The sequence below is a fragment of the Mycteria americana genome, chromosome 24 (assembly GCF_035582795.1).
Source record: "Mycteria americana isolate JAX WOST 10 ecotype Jacksonville Zoo and Gardens chromosome 24, USCA_MyAme_1.0, whole genome shotgun sequence".
Taxonomy (NCBI): Eukaryota; Metazoa; Chordata; class Aves; order Ciconiiformes; family Ciconiidae; genus Mycteria; species Mycteria americana.
The window spans coordinates 6,734,612-6,754,777 of record NC_134388.1 but is presented as its reverse complement, the minus strand read 5'-3'; the positions used below and the strand labels follow the sequence as shown (position 1 = coordinate 6,754,777).

The 20,166-nt window shown below is 41.2% G+C and overlaps 1 protein-coding gene across 5 annotated transcripts; it reads right to left on the bottom strand.

Annotated features, from left to right (window-relative positions):
• Window positions 1–2,088: 2,088 nt before the first annotated feature.
• LOC142420418 (scaffold attachment factor B1-like) lies at window positions 2,089–20,145 on the bottom strand. 5 transcript variants are annotated; one of them, XM_075524328.1, is made up of 21 exons: window positions 19,586–20,145; window positions 18,606–18,693; window positions 16,798–16,862; window positions 16,426–16,704; window positions 15,190–15,252; window positions 14,362–14,389; window positions 12,855–13,353; window positions 12,376–12,425; window positions 11,506–11,606; window positions 10,138–10,287; window positions 9,939–10,039; window positions 8,822–8,967; window positions 7,960–8,048; window positions 7,271–7,407; window positions 6,325–6,618; window positions 5,649–5,786; window positions 4,806–4,845; window positions 3,866–3,978; window positions 2,979–3,091; window positions 2,700–2,766; window positions 2,089–2,481 (listed from the first exon to the last, which is right to left on the bottom strand). In XM_075524328.1, the coding sequence occupies exons 1-21, from the start codon at window positions 19,988–19,990 to the stop codon at window positions 2,355–2,357; spliced, it is 3,093 nt and encodes a 1,030-aa protein (XP_075380443.1). In that variant the 5' UTR covers window positions 19,991–20,145; the 3' UTR covers window positions 2,089–2,354. The 5 variants fall into 5 exon arrangements, 4 of the variants coding, with proteins under 4 accessions (XP_075380443.1, XP_075380445.1, XP_075380447.1 ...); XM_075524330.1 differs by lacking the exon at window positions 2,700–2,766; XM_075524332.1 differs by lacking the exon at window positions 16,426–16,704.
• Between the last annotated feature and the right edge of the window lie 21 nt (window positions 20,146–20,166).

Genomic DNA, 20,166 nt, shown 5'->3' with positions numbered 1-20,166 from the left:
CACTAAGGAAAGACAAGAAAGAATTAAAACCTAAATGCAGCAAAATAAAGACAGCAAATGGGATAAAAGGAGACAGACAAATTTAAAAACAATGGGGATTAAAGAAATAAGAAAAAAATTAAAAGTAACGATAGCAAACTGAAACGGAGGTGTAGAAATAAAGCTTTAAAAGCGAAGGGATTAAGAATAGAGAGGAAAAAAATAAAAAATAGGGTCAGCGAGCTAAATAAATTAAGACTTAGAAACACAATTTAAAAAGCGATGAAGTAGAGGACAGACAGGAAGAAATAAAAAACACAGACAGGGAACTGGATAAATGGAGACATAGGGAGAAAATTTAGAAAGCAACAGGGTACTGGCCATACAGGTAAGAAGTGAATATCAGGAGAGGGAACCAGATAGACAGCCCCAGGGAAAGGACATTGGAAGAGTGACGGGGTGCAGAGCAGAGGGAGTCAGTGCAAAGAGAGACAGGTCACCGCGCTGAGGGAGACCTAGAAATGCCATTTTCACCAGCAACGCGGAAGAAGGCAGCGTGTGAAGAGTGAAATAATAGCAGGTGGGGAGCTGGAAAGGGAGAGGCATAGAAAGGAAACGTAGAAGGTGACCGTGTGGAGGGCAGTGCTAGCAGATGAGCAAAAAGCTTTGGGGAGCCAAACAGCCTGAAAGGGAGACAGAGGCAGGTACAGGCAAGGAGGCAGGCAGAGGTCTGGAGAAGCATGGCAGAGAGAGGCCGGGACGCGCACCTCACCGCAGCTCCTGGCACCGCCAGGAGACCTTCAGCGCCCTGAGGCTCCTCTCTCGGCCTCTGCCCCTTCCTCCTCCACAGTGCCGGCTGCCTCGTCCGCCCAGGTGCCTCGATGCTCCTCTCCCAGAGACACGGTGGCTCACGTGTGCGGCCGACGGGGGCACCACGTGCTGGTGGTGCGCTCTGTCGGGGACAGCTGGGAGGGATCTTTCCCAGCTGCAGGGACCGGCTGTTCCTTGCTGGAGGCAGCTGCCTGCGGAAGGACCTTCGTTTCACTCCTCAGCCGGCTCCTACAAGCAGGCATACCTAGGCAGCCCCCTCCCCACGTAGAGCCCCTCAGCACAGCAGGACCAGCCCCATCCTCAGCACTTTTTAAACCCTTGGCCCAGCCCCAGCTGCAGCCCTTTTTAAACCCTTGGCCCAGCCCCATCCTCACCTCATGGGTCCCACCTGTGCTGCCCCAGACCACTGCTGGAGCCCATCGGGAACAGGGGGCCATCACCCCCTCCCCTGGGCCCAACCACAGCCACTTGCCAGAAGCCTAGCGGCTGAAAACACACACAGGAGCGCAAAGGAGGCAGAAAATATTTGTTCCTTCATGATACCAGAAACTCTTGCAGTGAGTTGGCTGCAAGTCAGTGCTCAAAGGCAGCAGGACAGAGGGAAAAGAGGAAAGATGAAAGCAGGAGGAAGGAAAGACAGAGAGAGGTAGAGGTGTGGGACAAAGGCAGAAAAAAGGACACTGGGAACAAGAGAGGGACAGGGAAACGTACAAGGGTGTCAAGAGGGAGAAATGGAGCACAGTGAGGATGAGGAGGATGGGGAGATGGAGTAGGAAGTGGGCAGGAGAATTGCCGCTGGCACCCTGGGGCCAGCATGCAAAATGCCGCCGGCAAGCAGGGGCCTGCGGAGGAGATGCCGTTGGCAACTGGGTGACGATGTGGGGGATGCCAGCAGGGAGCGAGAGATTAGAAGAGGGACAGGCCTGTAGACTGAGTTTCACTTTTATGTGAAACCTACATGCTTAAATGGGAACTAAACTATCGTGTAAGGCATTGCACCAGCACCGTGAGGATCCAGCATCGCTTTAGCTTAGGACAGCAGTGCTTTCTACTCATACTCATTTATGGTGTAACAACTGGTGGAGGAATGAATGAGAGAACACGTTGATCCCTCCTTGCTCTTACATGCAGATAAGGACGTACACATCCACACCACCACAGATTCATCGCATCCCTCACAATCTCAGCGTTGAAAGCGGATTGTCTCTTTCCTTTACTGCCTTTTAAGCCCCTCGTGAGAGGCATATTGCCAAAGACTCTAGAATCAAGAAATTAGTAGCCAGACACTGATTTTATTATTTTTGAGAAATGGAATGTTTCAATCACAGAAACTTTAAGTGATGTTTGACCAAAACCACGTTTATTACAAAAAAAAGAAACGAAACCGACAAGTTGACATAATATTTGGCTACAATGCAGCAGCAGTCTTGCTCTTTGTAATCACAAATTCAAGGTGACCCTGGTTAATAAAATTCACCACCATTGTCATCTGGCATTAAAAAAAAAAAAATATATATATATATATATGTATATCTATAGTGCTTTCAGTAGCGGCGGGTAAAACGGGGTTCAGTTGGTCTGTTCGTTCGCTCCTGGCCTGCAAATACTCCTTGTATTCCGCTACTCTGCATCATCTGGCTCTGGTTTCCAACTTGCGTGAAGCCTCCGCGCCTAAAAACAAGATCACACGAATGGAGAATTGCACAGAAAAGTTAATACTATTGTGACTCTGAGAAAAGATGTTCGCTTAGGTTTTTTTCTACTTGCTAATCCATAGTTAAGCAGCAGCTAAAAGTATTAATTTTCACAATTCACATAGGAATTTCTTCTTTTTAAAGATCAGTCAGCAATTATAAAAACATTATAAGCACTCTGACAAAGCTTCTTACCCCGACATCCCTCCTCGATTCATCACATGGCCTGGTCCTGACTGACCAGGCATGCTTCTATCACCACCTAATTTAAAAAAAAAAAAAGAAAAAAAAAAAAAAAAAGAAAAAAAAATACTTTTGTGTTTTCCTAATAAAAAAGCCACCTTGTTCCCAGAATTTTATTTGCTTTCTCGGTAATGCCATTAAAGCTCCATAGGAATTTTAACTACCGCTAGAATTTCAGCAGCAGTAATTCATAGAAAAAACCACGATCACACTGGTAAGCAGCAAGTGTACCTTGCCATCTCTCATGATCCCGTCCCATCATTCCTCCATCCACATTTCCCTGCCATGAACGATCTTGATGCCCCTCTAACTTTCGACCATGATCTCCCCAGTCACGTCCATCTCTTAAAAAAATAAAAGAACATCTTCTAGGTGTGTCCCTTATCCATTTAGCAGCACAGGGTAAAGCCAAACACCGTACCCCATACGAAAGTGTATTAAATTGTTTATCGAGCTACATCTATAGCCACCTGATCATTGCAATAAAAACTGGTCAAAGAGAAATGATGAGAAACTTGCTGAACAGCATCCTTTGCACAACAAAGCTCACCTTTTTCTGATCTACAGAGACAGAATTAGTATCGCAATGTACTAAAATACTTAAACATGGAATAATTCATTGACAGCCATTCTTCTGTCTGGTATATTTATGCAGAACCGAACATTATGCATCTGGAATATGGCTAGCTTGCCTAGCTGGTTTAAAGACAAACCACTACGATTCCAGATGAGTCTCAGTTCCCCACCATTGCAGAGATTCTGACTCTATTTCCTTAAAACCCCACCACAAGCCACAAATGAGACTTTTGTAGGTGTTACTGGAGCATCCGGTACAGGACTGAATCTCATCTGTAGAAAAGAAAGTTATTTACAAGAGGACCACAGTTATGAGCTGAGCTAACTGAGCAGCACTTCTTTACTCACTACAAGGCTCCATTCTCTTGATGCACAGGGGAGCTACATGTGTGAATTCCTTGCTTCTCCAGATGCTTGAAGAAACTATCTGGAGAAAGGATTCACACTTGTCAAACTGCTTCCGGTGTCACCCTTCAAAGGTTCACCAAGCATTAAAATTTTAAGAACCAACACATCACTTCCCTTATTTCATATGCACTAACCGGGTTTGTGGAGGTATCCCTCTCCCTTCACTCATTCTTCTGTCAGACCCATAGCCACCCCAACTATCCCGGGAGTGACGATCGGGCCCTCCGTGGCGTTCATCTGGGTAATGCTGGAAGGCAAATGGTACAGGGTTATGCTAAGAATGAATACAGGTTTTCTTTTAGCATTGCAAAAATTCAGCTCCTCAGAGGTTGCCTTTCTATAAGCCGTCAGAAAATAAAACGGTAGCTGTCTCATTTTTTACTGGTTCCATTGTTGCTACTGTGCGTGGTTCACTCTAGGCATTTATGTGTTTCACAGCACATATTCTGCTCTGCTCATTGGTGGGAGAAGGCTTTCTGTTTAGCAGGGTGTTTTTTTTGTTTGGTAGGGTGTTTTTAAGGCTTACATTTTGGCTCCAGATTTTTAATTTTTACACTGAATATCTGCTACTTCCTACCTCTCTTCAGAAATGAAAGGTTTTGTATACCACTGTGGTACCGGTTTTCACACCTGTCCTTTTACAGTCATCTGCCTTGTTCCATTATGACACCAGCTATTTTCTACAAACCATTTAGATAAACGTCAGAGAAGGGATCCCTCGCCAGCTAAGGATAAGACGCTACAGTAACTACCTCTTACACAGATGCCTAAGATGGTTAACCAGAAAACTTTTATCGCCACATACCAGCCTGAAAAGATGCTGTATCGTAGCTCCCATCGCTCGGAGGTTTCCCCCCGCCCCGATCTGCGGCTACCGCCCTAGCAAGCAGGTAACTTAGTAACTTACGTTCCACACGTTAGCACGCAAAATCAGTTGCTGCTTGAACCTCTGCTCAGTTTAAACCCAGTGGTGGCTGCATTTAAGAACTAGGCAGCATGCGCACTGTGTTCTTTCCGCTTTGGGGTCGGTTTGTTTGGCTTTTTAACTGAAGCGGTTATTTGGGTATAACCCACCTGCCCATCTCGATCTGGTATTCCTCTCGAACCGTCTCTTCTGGAACAAAAAAAAAAAAAAAAAAAAAAAACAAAAAAAAAAAAGAGACGTTTCAGTTGAATCAACACAGTAATCACAATTCTGATGTCTGTATGAAATAGCGCATGAAAGTGTATCTTCATTAGGCTGTAAATCTGAACACCGATGTTTCTTTAGTGGTAAGATATTCAAATGAGTTCTTGTTTCACAGCATAGAAAGAGATCAAAGGTAACATCTATTACTGTAATATGGGTAAGCAAGGCATCACTGAGGCATGGTCAGGCACTCGATGGTACCGAGGGAGAATACTGAGTGAACCTACCAGTATCAGAAATTAGTTAAAAGCACAAGCAAAGTGATACGGTTTCTGCCAAAGATCCTTTGAGAGCAAAACAGAAGTCTCAATAGCACTACGCAGAAAGTATATTGGCATTCTGGGAAACTAAAAATCTGCCTTAGTTAAGCTGCAAAGATGAAAGTAGGGAAAGTTTTAAAGTAAAAGGAAATGGCTAAATCTTAGGCTAATGAACAGGGATTCATAAACCAGATTTCCACACATTTCGAGAGAAGCTGTAGGATCTCCCTCGGCATCATGGCACACTACATTAGGACTTGGCTTATAATCTTTATGCAGCCTCTTTCCGCTAATTCCGTAAACGACGGAAACACGGTATTGCAAGCACGTATAAAATTAGACACGAGAAATGCACAAGGGCCATTTGTTTTGCTCATCTCTTCTGGCACCCTTCAAGCCATTAGTAAGCCACACAAAGACACCTAATTTCCATAAAGGCATAGGAAGAAAAGACACCGCCTTGCCGACCTGTCCAAACAATGATCTTGGTATCGGCCACGATCCCTGTGGTCAAAGTCGTGGAAGCGGTCTTGACGACTAAATTCAGAATGATACCTATCATCCATTGCCATTCGCTTCGCCTCTGGCCAGTACGGGTCATCTCGCCTGCAAAAAAGGTCGTGATTAGTAGTAATCTCAAAACAATCTTCCTTTCCTGTTCTCTTGTTATAAAACCTCATTCAATCCAATTATCCAAACAATTATTTTTGATTTATAATTAAAAATCCTTGTGTGTTAAGCAGGCACCGCACTTCAGTTTCAGAGGAAGCTAGGTGTATTGACATTATACAAAAAGCTTAATCTCAGCATGTGCTGACATGAGAAAAGAATAAGTATCTGTTCCCGCTAGCAATCCTGCTTCAGAGTCAATAGGCACAGTTTCTATTCTCAATCACTCCTCTGTAGGAAGTAAGAATTTTAAGCCTGCTGTAATAAAACTGTCCTTACAGGTATACGAGTATGACATTTGCTCTTTCTCAAGATCGGTATTAAAGTGTTAAAAGCAACATGTAAATAGTCTTTCAGTTGTGAGCTCCCATGCCTGCTTTAGCAAGAGTACTCACAATTTATATAGGCTTTAGAATGCTCTATCCGTAACTGAATGTGGCCGAAGAGTTTGGAACCTCATCGCGGTTATCGTTACCTGCCGTCAGGATCGTAAGGCCTTCTCATGGCAGATCGCCGTTCTTGTTCGTAGCGTAGCTGTTCCTGCTGACGTCGCAGCTCTTCCCTCTCTCGCTGGATTCGCTCCTGTTCTCGTCTCCTTTCCTGCTCTATGTGCATTCTTTCTCTCTCCAATCTCTCCCTCTCCAAGCGCTCTCTGTCAAGACGCTGCCTTTGAAATTCAAGTCGTTCTCGCTCTCTCTGGAGCCTCTGTCTTTCATCCCGCTCATGAATAGCTTGAAGACGTTGTTCTCGTTCTCGCCTCTCTCTCTCTCTAATTGAAATAGAGATATTTTGTTCTCAACTGAGAATCTTAAGTCTAAGCTTTAATGCTTCTTTGTTTTGGGCGGGGTTTCTTGTTTGCCCCCTTTTTTTTTTTTTTTTAATGTTTCTACGTTCTTCCCACTACCTGCTTAAATGTGAATGATCTCTTCTCAACTAAATCCCAGCTGCTTAGTTGGGGGGGGGGAATAAAGTCCATACACATGAAAGAAGCAAGGGTAAGCGTTCTGCATAAGGAACACAGTATCTACTCTAAGTCAGCTCTGAAAAAGCTTTCATAGAGCACAGCATGTCCTAAGACAGAAGTCTGACAAACAGAAAGTATTTACAAGCTTCCAGTGAAAAATGAAGTATGGAAATTCAAATCTGATCGAGTGGAATATGAGACCTGAAAGCACCTACAAAAGTTATCATTCAACAAAAGACTCCCAAAAAGCATAGGCTTAGAGAAGATTGATTTCAGTAGTAAAAACTTTCACAATTGGGCATTATGTCTGTTCTATCAATAGATTAGTATCAAATCAGTCTGAGATACTGATGTTGGAGGGCCAGCACACCACTACTTTGCAGCCTGTTCAAAACCCAGATAAGGGAAGTAAAAACAAATGCCATCCAAAGTTTAGAGCAAAACTGGGAAAACTCACCGGCGTCTTTCTGTTTCCCTGATTTCTCGCTCCCTCTGTCTCTGACGTTCACGTTCTCGCTGTTCTTTGATTTTATCAAACGATAAAATGTCTTGCTTTTCTTTGCTCTCGGATTTGCGATCCTGGCTTTTTGTACTCTGAGTTAAATCAAAACAATTCGTTAGCTGAACACAGTGCATTTTTAGCTAAAATTCCTAGGCAAAAGGCCTACCTTGTGCCAACCTGAATAAAACAGACTATCGTACCTTCCCAGAGGTAAATAATGTTGGAATTCCATGGAAAAGTAGGTCAGGGAAAAGTACCCTGAATTTGGCTAGAACTTCTAAAGATTTTAAATATATATAAATACTAGGGGCCCGTGATCTGTCTTGCACTGGTGGCAAACGATACACTGCTTTAAAGGTCACTGGTCACCACACTCCACGCTCGGGGAAATACATCATCTTAACGCCATTTTCACGTTCCAACTCTACTTCTTCAACTAGGACAGCAGCGACAAAAACGATAAAGATCATAACTGCAACTATAAAGATCATAATTGCAGCATCATTAACACCCTAATGCTTCTAAAAAGTGATAAAAGGATAGCTGTTCCCAATATACAAGGCAAAAAAACCCTTCAACTACATGCATATAAAGCTATTTTACACGTATTTTTACAGAAAGGCTTCTCTGAAAGTTGTACTTACCCTCTCTTTTGATGTAGAGGTTTTCACACTAATAACTGGTTCTCCTTTAGATTTATCCATTACCACTGTCCTTTCGGTTCCGCGACTTGCTAGAAAACAAAATACATCCAAGAATAAATAATATGCAAGACATTCAAAAATTCTTGCGAGATTTAAAACTGTCGAGATACTAAGCAATAAAATTATATTTTATTGAGGTTTTAAATAACCTATGGAAGAATACATTTATGATTTAAATAGCTTACCAAGATTTGGCCAAGTTGGGGATGGGGGCAGTAAAGCTATCACAAAATTACAGTAGTGTTTTCTGGCAGGGATGACAGTTAAAAGAAAGCAAATTTCATTTCATTCTTCTGTCTGCAAAATACATCCCTTTGCCATAAAAAAAGAAAACCAACACACAGAACCGCACTGTGTCAGGTCTAAACGCAGTGATAGTTCTATAAAATTCAGAGATTAGCATTTTGAGTATTTAAAGCCCAGTAATTATGAAAACTTTGTTGCTAAGTTACTAGCATTCTAAGTCAGAAAAAAAATTTTTCAAAGTATTTTCTGGTGGTGTTTTTTGTTCACCGTGAAAACCTCAGTACTACTAAGTACGCTTCATGGTCTTTTTACTGAATTATGAATCACATCTAATAACAACACTGAGGTTTGCAGAAGCTGAAGTCTTCTAATCAGCCACGATTCTGAATGTTTACACTTGTTCCTCCATTTCCTACTTAGCCAATAAAGGAAATTTTTTTGGATGCAAAGTAGCAGCTTTGTTGCAGTCACTTATATTCTTTGTACCAATTTTTTTTTAATTTGTTTTTTAAAACAAGTATCCTTGAAAACATTCCTGAAAGACAGCTAGAATTACCTGATTTGCTTGCCCTAGATCTATCAGAGGATCCAGCCTTTTGTTCATCTTTCTCTTTTCCTTCTTTTTCATCTTTTCCATCTTTTTCTGATTTCTTAGCATCATCTTTTTTGTCGGTCTTCTCCTCCTTCTTAATACCAACAGACCTATAGGTAAACTTTGCTTTAATAGCGAACCTAACAAAAAATGCTATATAACCACTCTGATCAAGCCAACCGTGTCAAAAAAAAAAAAAAAAAAAAAGAAAACCCACAAAAAAAACCAAAACACCAAACCGAAAAAACTCAACACAAAAACCCTCCAAAAATTAATCTCAAAACCCCTACTCGCAATACTTTCTATGTGGCAGTGCTGAAGCCAATGCATACTTCTATGCACCATTAAGAGTAGCAACTGATACTGAGCTAAAGCTGACCAAAAGTGAGAAACAACAGAAAATCCTTCTGAATATTTAGAGACTTCAAGTGCTAGAAGTAAAGTCTTCTGTTCTGCCTATAAGTAAAGTTCACGCTTAGCAGAGGGGGAAGAGGGCCCACACAGGTAGAGATCGAGCTCCACCAAAAAAGCTTTTGAAAACAAATACCTTAAACACCCAATGCAAGCAGGCCAGGCTGCCAAAGCATCTCCTTTGCCAAATCTTTCAAAATTTTATGAGAACAAAAAGTAGTAAAGCAAAATGCCTCTTTCAAAAGCAACAGACCACTTGAAAAACAAATATTGAAGTATCACTCGCTAACCATGCAAAGAGTCTATCAAAAAGACAGACTAAATCCTGGAAATATGTGTCAGTTGAAAGAGCAGACCAAGCCAAAGTCAGATCAGAGGATGAACGATTCTGATAAAAATAATGGTTTATCTAGAAACGAGTTGATTGGATATCTCCTGATATAACTGACAAGTTTTGATGCTAAACCCTGAAGAGCTCCGTATTTCTGAACAGAGGGCAAATTACTGCTGTAGAATACCAATTTCAATTTTTCAAGTATTACTCCTATTTCAGATGCAGTATGAAGCAATAAATCAAGATTTATTATAGTTACACTGTTCACTTTGGTCATGTGGCTGCATTTCAAATGAGTGGCCTTTAAACACAGAAAAATACCGAAAAACACTTTACTTCTCAGATTTGGACTCTGCAGAATGGTGCCTGTCTTTTTCCTTCCTTGTTTCACCTTCCTTTTTGTCTGAAGGCTTTTTCCCAGCTGGTTCATTTTTTGCCTAGAATTTTAGCCAGAAATATTTTTATAATAAGAGACAGGCATTAAACTGGCACACTTTTATTTCCACTACACTGTCATGGAATAGCTACCACTTACCTTTTCCACAGAAATCATTTTTCCATGCAGCTCTGTTCTGTGGAGATGATTAATACACTTAGTGGCTTCTTCAGATGTTGACATTGTAACAAATCCGTAACAGCGAGCACCGGGACTGCGAGCATTTGTCACTACTTTTGCACCGACCACCTTTGGGAAAAAAATTATTCTGTGTTTGCAGATCCGTCACCAAATAAATTCTAACTCAATCACCATTTGAGCAGCTCTCTCTACCAGTACCACACAGTATAGCACCTATCCACTTTTAACAGGGAGGAAATATGCTCAGCACACAACATTTCATCAGCATTCTCAGAAGACAATGTTGCTAGGCTCGTTTGACAGGCAGGGAAGGAAAGGTTATGGTTTTAACTTGACCTCTATACTGTCGGGCCAACCATGTTCTAGAAGTGCCTCACTGAAGACTACTTCACAGAATACGATGTGAACAGCGTTTACACCCAAGTCAACAGCAACACAAACGCAGCTGAAAAGGTTCAAATTTAAGATTATTCCACATGCGTTCTGAATAAAGTATAAAACAAACACAAAATTCTATGAAACAGATAAACCTGATTGTGGAACAGATTGTTGATACAGCTCTACTGAAAAAAAGAGACCGCCATAATAACCAGCTCAGAAAATTCATCTTCAAGTTGCGGAGCAGGTCAATAACTTAAGGAAGACATATATATGCGGGGGAGAGTGGGGGTGTAATAATAAAAATAATGAAAAAAAAAAAAAAAAAAAAACCCAAACCTACCACCACTTTGTCTTTTCTTACAGAACACCTCTGCTAGTTTCTGACCACAGATTACAATCTCTGACAGCACAGAGGCATGCACTTAGTGACACAAACATTTAATAATACATTCAGAAATGTATTAGGAGAAATGGGAGATGGTCATGGAAAGAGTTCCCTTTCACAACTTCTGCTCTCATATCCTAGCTGGCACTGAAGAACAAATGGAAGCCTGCCCACAAAGACTAGATTTCTCAAAGGCATATACCCCTTGAAATGGAACAGTTTAAAACAGCATTAACTATTGCTGGACACCCAAGAGGTATAATTAGACTACAGCACACTAGATGACAACCCATCAGTCTCTCCTGTCGAGAATTGCCTCGATTTTACAGGTATCTGCACAGAGATTCTCCGAAACCTGGATTTCTGCCTACCCCCTCCCTCCCATTTCAGTCAACCTTCTTTATGAAGTATGCTACTTTCAGACACAGAGTTTCAAAAGAACACAAGAAAGATAAGTGCTTAGCCTACCCAGTTATTCATTAGGAAAAATAAGAGCTAAATTTAAGGTCATCCTTTTAAATTGATAAAATGGTTTGTTAATTTACATACCAGCTACGTACCTTTCCATACTTGCTGAAAAGATTCTTCAAGTCTGTAGCTCTAGTAGAGGATGAAAGTCCACTAACCCACAAATTTCTGCCAGAACCACTACCCACACGGCCTAAGGTACAAAAAAGCCAAACATAAAAGACCATGTAGCACAAGAATGCAAGAGTGAAAAAGTAATCGCCCTACAAACCCCACTTTTTTTTTCTTCATAAACCTCCTCACATTCAATTTTACTTCTACCTCTTCCAATCAATCTTAAAATTAACAGATGCATTGCAGCCTGCAAAAGTGAACTTCTGAACTCCATACCTGATGTGCATTTGATGAGTTTTCATCTACATATTGTCTTCCTACACTTCAATTGCTTTTATGAGAATTACAAAGTATTAAATGTTAATTCACAAGAGACTCTTTTTTAAAAAAACTTTGTCAGTTAATAAGGTTCCAGAAGTTACGTGGACAGAAATTTACAATACATGCTTTGAAGGCCTACGTTACAACTGCATTGATGGTTCGCTGAATTAACAGTCCTCACCAGAATTGCCACTCAGAATATAAACCCATAGATTTAGGCATCTGTTGAGATTTTTCACACAAAACCTGGTCTTGCCAGTACCTATCACCATTCACAAAGTTAGTGGGACTCCAATATAAATATTACAGTGAAGATATATGCACACTTAGGGAATTAACAAGACATAAAAAATAAGCAATGCAAGAAAGGCAAGTCAAAAAGTGAGTAGAACTATGATTCCATTCGCTCCTTTGAATGTTTACTTGCTACAATTGACTCAAAAGTAATGGTTACATTTGAACCCATAATGGTTTTTTTCCCCCAAGTCATTTGTACTTTTTTTTTAAAAAAAAAAAAACCAACATACCTTTCTCATCCTTTGAGATTATCTTTGTATCTCTGTCCTCCTCAACAGGGCTAAAGACAAAACACCACATTATTCAGCCGATCATATGCAAAAAGAACATTAATTCTAGATTTGCACTAAATTGGATACCTACCAGTAAATTAGTTCTGAAAAAAAACGCTATCTTTGCAAATTTATAGAAGAGTGACAGGAAATATGGGATTCGTATCCTTAAACTGACAATTCTGGTTTGCAGATGACAGAAATAAGAGTAATTTAAGAAAACAACCTTTGAAGGTTGAGGAAGGAAAGAAATCAAACCCTCTGTGTTTAAAAAAAAAAAATAAAAATCTGCACATGGAGAAATAAAACAGACTCTTTAGGAATAGGCTACAATTTCATCAGTCTCGGTGGCCAATTGAAGGAAACAGCTTATTCGCATCACTTAACGACCAATGAAAAAAAGATAGCATCTGGTCTATAACGGAGAAAAAACAAACCTCTTTTTCTGATCACCGCCCTCACTGGTTGAGGACTCTTTAGTAGCAGGGGATTCCTCAGAATTAGCTTTGTCTTCTGTTTTCTTGGCATCTTCTTTGCTATCTTTGGCTTCGGGACCTGCGCCTTTTTCCGCTGTTTCCCCACTAGAGGCTTCCAGGCCTTGGGAGCGTTTGCTACTCTGATCGCTTAGGGTCTCTACTACTAAAGGTTCAGAGTCCGGTTTCTCTTCCTCTATTGTCTGTTCACTTGTCTCCCCTTTTGCTACAACTAAACGCTTTGCTTCCTTCCTTGCCATAGCTTGTGCCGATTTGCTGTCCAAATCTAAAGCATCTTCCTCCAACTGAGCGGCAGCAAGAGCGTCCTCTTCCTCTGCTAGCCTCTTGCCTGGCACCACGTTACTTGCTTCCTGTGCATGTGGCCGCTCCGCTTCGGAAGTTTCTTCGTTAAGTAGTTCAGATTTACAAGTTTCCCCCAAAATGTCGAGTATTTTCTCATTTTCTACGGATTTAACAGGAATAGAATGGCACAAGATTTAATCACCAGGGAAATACAGCAATCACAAATGTGGAACTGGCATGGCTGCCACACTAACACCAAGAGAACTTCTAAGCTACACAGAGATTGGAAAACCCTAGTGTACACAGTGTTAAAAGTACTACGCTAACTGCTGTCTGACAAACTACCAAATCAGCCCTAAAGTGTTAACAGGGAAGAAAAATGCCCCCACAGATTTAACAAAAACCTTCTGGCTGATCCTTGATATTCTTCATGAAATCGTTCAGCTCTGTTTCTTCTCTAGTTAGCTTCCAGAGTCCGAGATGCTTAACTGAACGTATCAAGGCACTGAGGGTTCAATTTCCAAATTTCTGTGCAATTCTTTTAGCAGACAGTCCAACATGAGAACTGGGCATCTTCTGATGGTGCACGAGTGCGTTTGCAGTCCAGAAAGCGTATAGGATCTGTAGAAAATTCCTGTGACGACAGTGTATTCCTTCTTCTGAAGTCCAGTCACTCTTTAATTTCTGTTCTGTACCAAAGCTTTGTATTACCTATGCTCCTGTATTTATGCTCACAGAACTACAGTACAGTGTGATATCACAAGATCTGTTTTCAGAACCTGTACACCTTTAAGGCTCAATCCTTAACTCCACTGTAGGTTACAGTTCTATGGAACCATTTCATCACATTAAATACATGTTTTCAAAAAGCGGTTATTCACAGATCTGGTGATATGACTGGGTTTCCAATCTCTATGACCCTGCATGACCTGGATTGTCCACCATAATAACGTATACTACAGTAATGCATAAAAAAAAAAAAAACCAAACAAACAAACAAACAAAAAAAAAACCAACCAGGGACACAAAAATAATTAAATGAAGAATGAAACTGTTTCAACGCCCAGGACTTTTTTTTTTTTTTTTCATTTAAACAAACAAACAAAAAAACCCAAACACCAAATAACAAAAAAAAAAAACCAAAGACACAAAAACAAAAAAACAGTACCTGGCTCCAAAGGTAACTCTTCAACTTCCTGCAGTGAAAGAGATAAAAAAACCTGAGAAATATCACTATTTCATAAGAAGCCAAAATGTTATTCTGAGTGACACCTCTCACCCCCCCCAAGATAGAAGAGAATTTAGGGAGTTACTATAATTTAGCTTATTTCAGCTTTGAAAACGTTGAATTTTAAATAAGTTTCTCACAAGAAGGTTCACCATTACTTTTTAATGCCTTCAAGTTTTATGAAATGCATAAAAACTTCAATATTTCTCAAATTCAGACATCTGTTGAACACACGGTACGCATTCGCACGTGTAAATAAAGCAACAAATGTATGCAGCATAGAGCAAAGTTTATCTTCATGTTACCCTTCTCTAGAGTCTACTTTACGAAGTCTGCTTTCTGAAAAGAGGATCGATAGAAACGCCAGCTTCACCTGGAGCTACAAGTGTCCTTAACCTACCATGAGTGATATGGAAACAAAGCCGGTATTTCAGGAATAGCTCGGTTTCAGCTTTCTTGTCAACATGGGATACATACACTTTTAATGAAAGTTAAATATAATGTAAGGCACTGAGCTGGTTTACGCAACAGGTAAAAAGAATCCAATCTACCACCCAAACTCAGTATGATATATACATCACATATATATTGACCTGACAGATAGATATCTTTGTCCATACGATTAAATTAGAAAGCCATTAGTTCCTATTCTTTTCAGAATAAGAATGCAGCCACTGTGTACTACCTGTACACATCTGTTTCAGCATACAGCTTATATGGCATATATTATGCCTGTTCATTTGTAAAGAAAAATTGGTTACCATTTACCTTTATTACGGTTAAATCAGATGACGAAGCATCTAAACTGTTTCCAACATCTTCAACCTCTACCTTTAAAAAGTAAATGGAAGACATTTTGTTATCTATAAAAGAATGGTATGGTGAATGAAACCTGAATGAGAAATCAAAGGTTTTATTTTCACTGGCAACTGATATTAAGCAAATATATGTAGCATCCAAAACGACCAATAAGGATAAAAACTGACCAATGACTGCCATGGCTCTTCCCAATCCCCACTGCCTGAATAAGCTTTCTCATTACCTCTCGAATATGTTGGTCAGCTCACAAAAATCTTTTAAGGATGGGGATTCCAACAGCAAACTTTCTCTTCCTCTTTCTCTCTTATTTACAGCAACAACATAGAGCAAAAAAGTCTATGGGACTCAATGACTGTTTTCTTTACTGATAAAAGACCGCAGGAGCTGACCTGGACTCCGGCAATTTAGTCACTGAAAAAACCCACTTTCTGGATATTTCTATTTGACTTGTGTGGGGCAGGGATATGCTTGAGGATAGGGGGTTAAGCTTATTTCTGCAACTTTCAGATTTGGGAGGGGAACCACCCAACTTTAGAATGTTGTAGCCCAGACTGATGACACAATGTACACACACAACAAAGAGCTATACTTCCCTATTAGATGGGGCAGAAATAACTTTCTTCAAATGCTTTGTTGTACATTTCAGGAGATAAACACTTGACTTTGGGGAAAAAAATTATCTTCTAGCCCAGATGGACAATATCATATGAGCAGTGCGACAGCCAGATGAACACAGAAAGCCAACGTAAAAATACTTTCAACAACTGAGTAACTGCAAGACCCTATCTTAACACAAAAATAATCTAAAATATAGTTCCCAGAATGTTGCTGTACAGCTGAAGTAAACAAGGCTACAGCATCTGTATGCCTCACATGTCCTCCTAAATAAAGATATGCAAATGGGAATGTAAACATAAGGTGAAGCAGAGAGTTCAAAGCATGATTAAAATGAGTGCTTTCTGGGTTACTATTAATTTGTACAGTCATACACGTACAAACAATCTAAGCATTTTAAAATCAAGAACGCTATTTCCACAAATACATAAAAGAAGAAAAAGCAATGACCATGACAACTGGTAGAGCCCCGATTTGTTTCAAATACTCTTTAGCTACTGTTTTGCTATTTAATTAAAAAAAAAAAAAAGGAAAAAAGAATCTGATTCCACACACGTAAGAGATGCATACCATCACTACTGGTATTTCTCTTGATTCTTCTTTAATTTCTGAAAATTGTGGGGATGCCTCCAAGTTACCTACAGCATATTCTGTAGGCTGATCTGGAAGTTCTTTCACTTCTGCATCAGCATTTTCTTTACTATCAGACAGTGAGTCAAGAATATTATCAGCACTGTAATCCTCTCCGCAATCTACCGCATTGCCATTATCTATTTCAGCTTCATCTAACACACTAATATCCATCATGTCAATATCCTGCAAGTTATCCAAACTTGCTTCAATATCCTCCTGTAAAAAGAAAAAAAGTATATATAATAGTCATTGTAACTTGAAAGCAATGCTACCATTACTTCGCTTCAAGTAGTAGACAGCCTCACATACCTGTCCATCTCCCAAATCCTCTTCCAGGCCATTATCTTCTACTCCCTCTTCATCTGGTCTACGTCCTAACAACATTATGATCGTTAGAATGAAAAGAAGGCAACAATACGGATACTTCAAGTTTTATTTTTTCATCAGACTTGGTATTCCATTCAGTTTAGTTATCTGCTTTTTCCTTATTTTCCACAACTGAGTGTTCATATACCATCCCAGTTCAGTAGCTGACAAACATGCTACAGTCCGAAGTCTGTCACGAGGTCAAGAAACACCGCTGTGCACTCCCCAGAGCATTTGGCTCAGCTAAGACTGCAGTAATTTATTATCTCAAACTTTCATTTCTTTACAGACATTTACTAGAAGGAAAAAAGAAAAAAAGCAACCAAACAAAAAACCCAACACGAAACAAAAAAACCACTCTACATGTAAGCATTACTGCAGTGCTCCTTTCACCAGCTGGACACATAATATTGGAATTGACATTACTGAAAACAGTACGCTAGTTTCAGCACCAAATAGGAGCTCCTCAAACTCAGAGCTAAGTAGTTGTTTCATCTTTTATGAGTGTTATTTTCCTTGAAAACTACAAGCACATTAAAATAAAAAGGGGAAAAGGCTTTCAGAGCTAAGAGGAACATCTCATCTATTTCCACCCCAATGCTAAAAGCGCTATAATATACGTTAGGTATTTTTCTGAGACTTGAAAATGAAAGCGATTACCAAAGATCTCTCTGCTTTTACGCACAGTTGTGCCATTAATTCTCTTTCCAGTTAAGATTTCACATTTTATTTTGCAAGCAAACATAACATCACTCCAAATTGGATGTAACGACAAAAGTCTGGGTCAAGCAAATTAGCTGGCAAAACATTCGAGCCTCATCTCAGAAATTTACATTTTGTGTAGATCAAAATTGATAATTTAAATCAAATGCTTCATCTAAACTAGTTATTCTGCTCTGCTCTAATACAAAAGTAAGTTTCAACATTATTTGATTACTAAATAAGATCAAACTGTGCTAATTAACTAATTTTAGAAAAATAGCAGATTATTTTTAAAAATAAGGATTATGTAAGTCTATGTCTCACCATTAGAAAAATCATGCACAGAGAAAGCCTTAAAAACATATCCAATTTCAGATATTGATTAAAAACTAGTCTTCTGGGGAGAAAAGAGAAACCGCTATTAGCTATGAAGCATAAGCATAACACACTACAGAGGTTATTTTGAATTTGCTAGAAAGTCTGCATTTCTACCTCAAAAACCCCCCTTATATTTCTCAAAAGTAAAGGTACAGCCACGCAAAAAACCCAATTATCTATTTTAAAAACACCGACACTGCTTCAGCATTACTTAGTAATTCCTGCTACAGTTTTCAGGGAACTCGTAGAACAAACCAACAGATCCTTCGAGTGGACCAATTCCTGCCTTATTAAATTACATGAAGTTCTGTGAATAAATGACCAGTAAGTTTAATACCATACCCGCCCATCCCTAGAAACCTGAGCACAAATGCGGGGAAGAGTCCCAGTAACATATGGGATTAAAGGTCAGAACCAAGGAAGAGAAGATTCAACTGTGCTTAATTTCTTCCAGAGAACCAGTTTTACCCAAATCTGGCTCAGACAAGTAATGTTAGCTATAGCTTTGGGACTGCAAAACATTCAGCAACAGTGCCAAAATTAAGCCAAGCACCTTTCCAAAAGGAAAAGCAGACTTCGGAAAAAAGATTAGCAAGGTTCAATTTCATGAGTAAAAGCTGCTAGAAGACTCAAGAGAGATGGGGTGGAGATCCTCTCTAACTGCCCTGTACCTTTGCTGCTTCTTTTTGGAGTTTTCTTCATTATATTTTCTGAAATCACTGGAATTTCATCAGGATTCCCCCCTTCCTCCTCAATTGCCTATTAAGGGGAAAAGATAAAGATAAACATCAAGACAAACATAAAAATTCCATTTGTGTATTTCTGTTGAGTTTAAGACCTGGACGCCAGAGGCAGAAAAATACCAAAACAAGAATCTAGCGCTTAGACAGCAGCAACTTGGATACAGAAGCCAAAGACCACCCAGATCAAAGCAACAAGCACACAGGAAACAGTAACGTGTCAGTGTAAAGTTTCTGGAAAGCACTCAGCAACATAACCTACGGACAAAAAAGTCAATCCTGCAGCGTTTGCAACAGTGCACACAAATATCCGAGGCGTTGCGACAGAGTAAGAACCTCGGCTCTAGGAGACAGCAAGCATCAGTTCAATAAAGGCGGTCCCCATGCTACTAACATACCAGACATTCTGATGAGAATACAGGCTACCAGCTAGAAAGCCAGAAAAAAAAATCAGTACGCAGCAACAAGCCTAGTAGACAGCGTAGAGAACTGTAAATCCAGGAGCTCAATGCATGGCAGAAAGCCCACGAGGCTAGGAACACTTGGGCCGAGTGCCACGGCAGACACGCTGTACTGTGCAAGTCTAGGAAATCGGAGGGGGGCTCGCTGCGTAGATGGAAACGCCAGACTCGCACACGTACACCCCACCACTGCCACATGACACTGGCGCTCTCAGGGGCGACCAAGTACGGGGCCACGCTCGCCACGCACGGAACGCTCGCGCTGGGCCTGACAGGCTCCACAGAACCACCCCCAGAGCCCGGCGCACGCCCCCTGCTCCCCGCGGCCCCGTTCCCTCCGCTCTACGGCCGTTTGGCGCCATTTTCCTCAGCAGTGCCTTGCGGGCTAGGGTCGTGCACGCGCCGGCTACGCCTCCCCCTCAGGCAGCCCCGGCGCGTCTCCCTGCTCACCTTCCTGAGTCGCTCCATGAGAACGCTCTTGTTTCCACCGCTGTCCAAATTGCGGCGCTTGAGTTCAGCCCGCAAGTCTATCACGCGCAGCTCGCTCAGCCGCCGCCGGTTTTCAGACTCCGAACTGGAGACTCCAGACCCACCCAGGGACGCAGATTCTCCCTGCCCGGCCACTGACTGACTCTCCGCCATGGGGCCGTTGTTTGGACTCGCACACACGGAGCAAGACAGGGTAAAAACAACGGCGAAAACCCGCAGCTGCAGCACAAAATGGTGGCAAAAACTAGACGCACTGAGGAGAAAAGGGGGAGGGAAGCAAAGGAACCGCAGCCCGCACGCGTGTTGACCCGAAGGCCCGGAGGGGTTGCGTGCATGCGCAGAAGAACCTCCCCCGGAGCCAGCCATCGCAGGTGCGCATGCGCACTAGTTCCTTTGTTACCTCACCGCAGGAATGCGCAACCGCAGTCTGTTTCGGCCTTCGAACGCATGCGCGAGAGCTCGCAAGCCGTCCTTAGGCGCCGGCGACGCCGTCTGCGCCTGCGCAAGAGTTGTCATTCAAGTTTTCTTCCAGACCCCGCCTT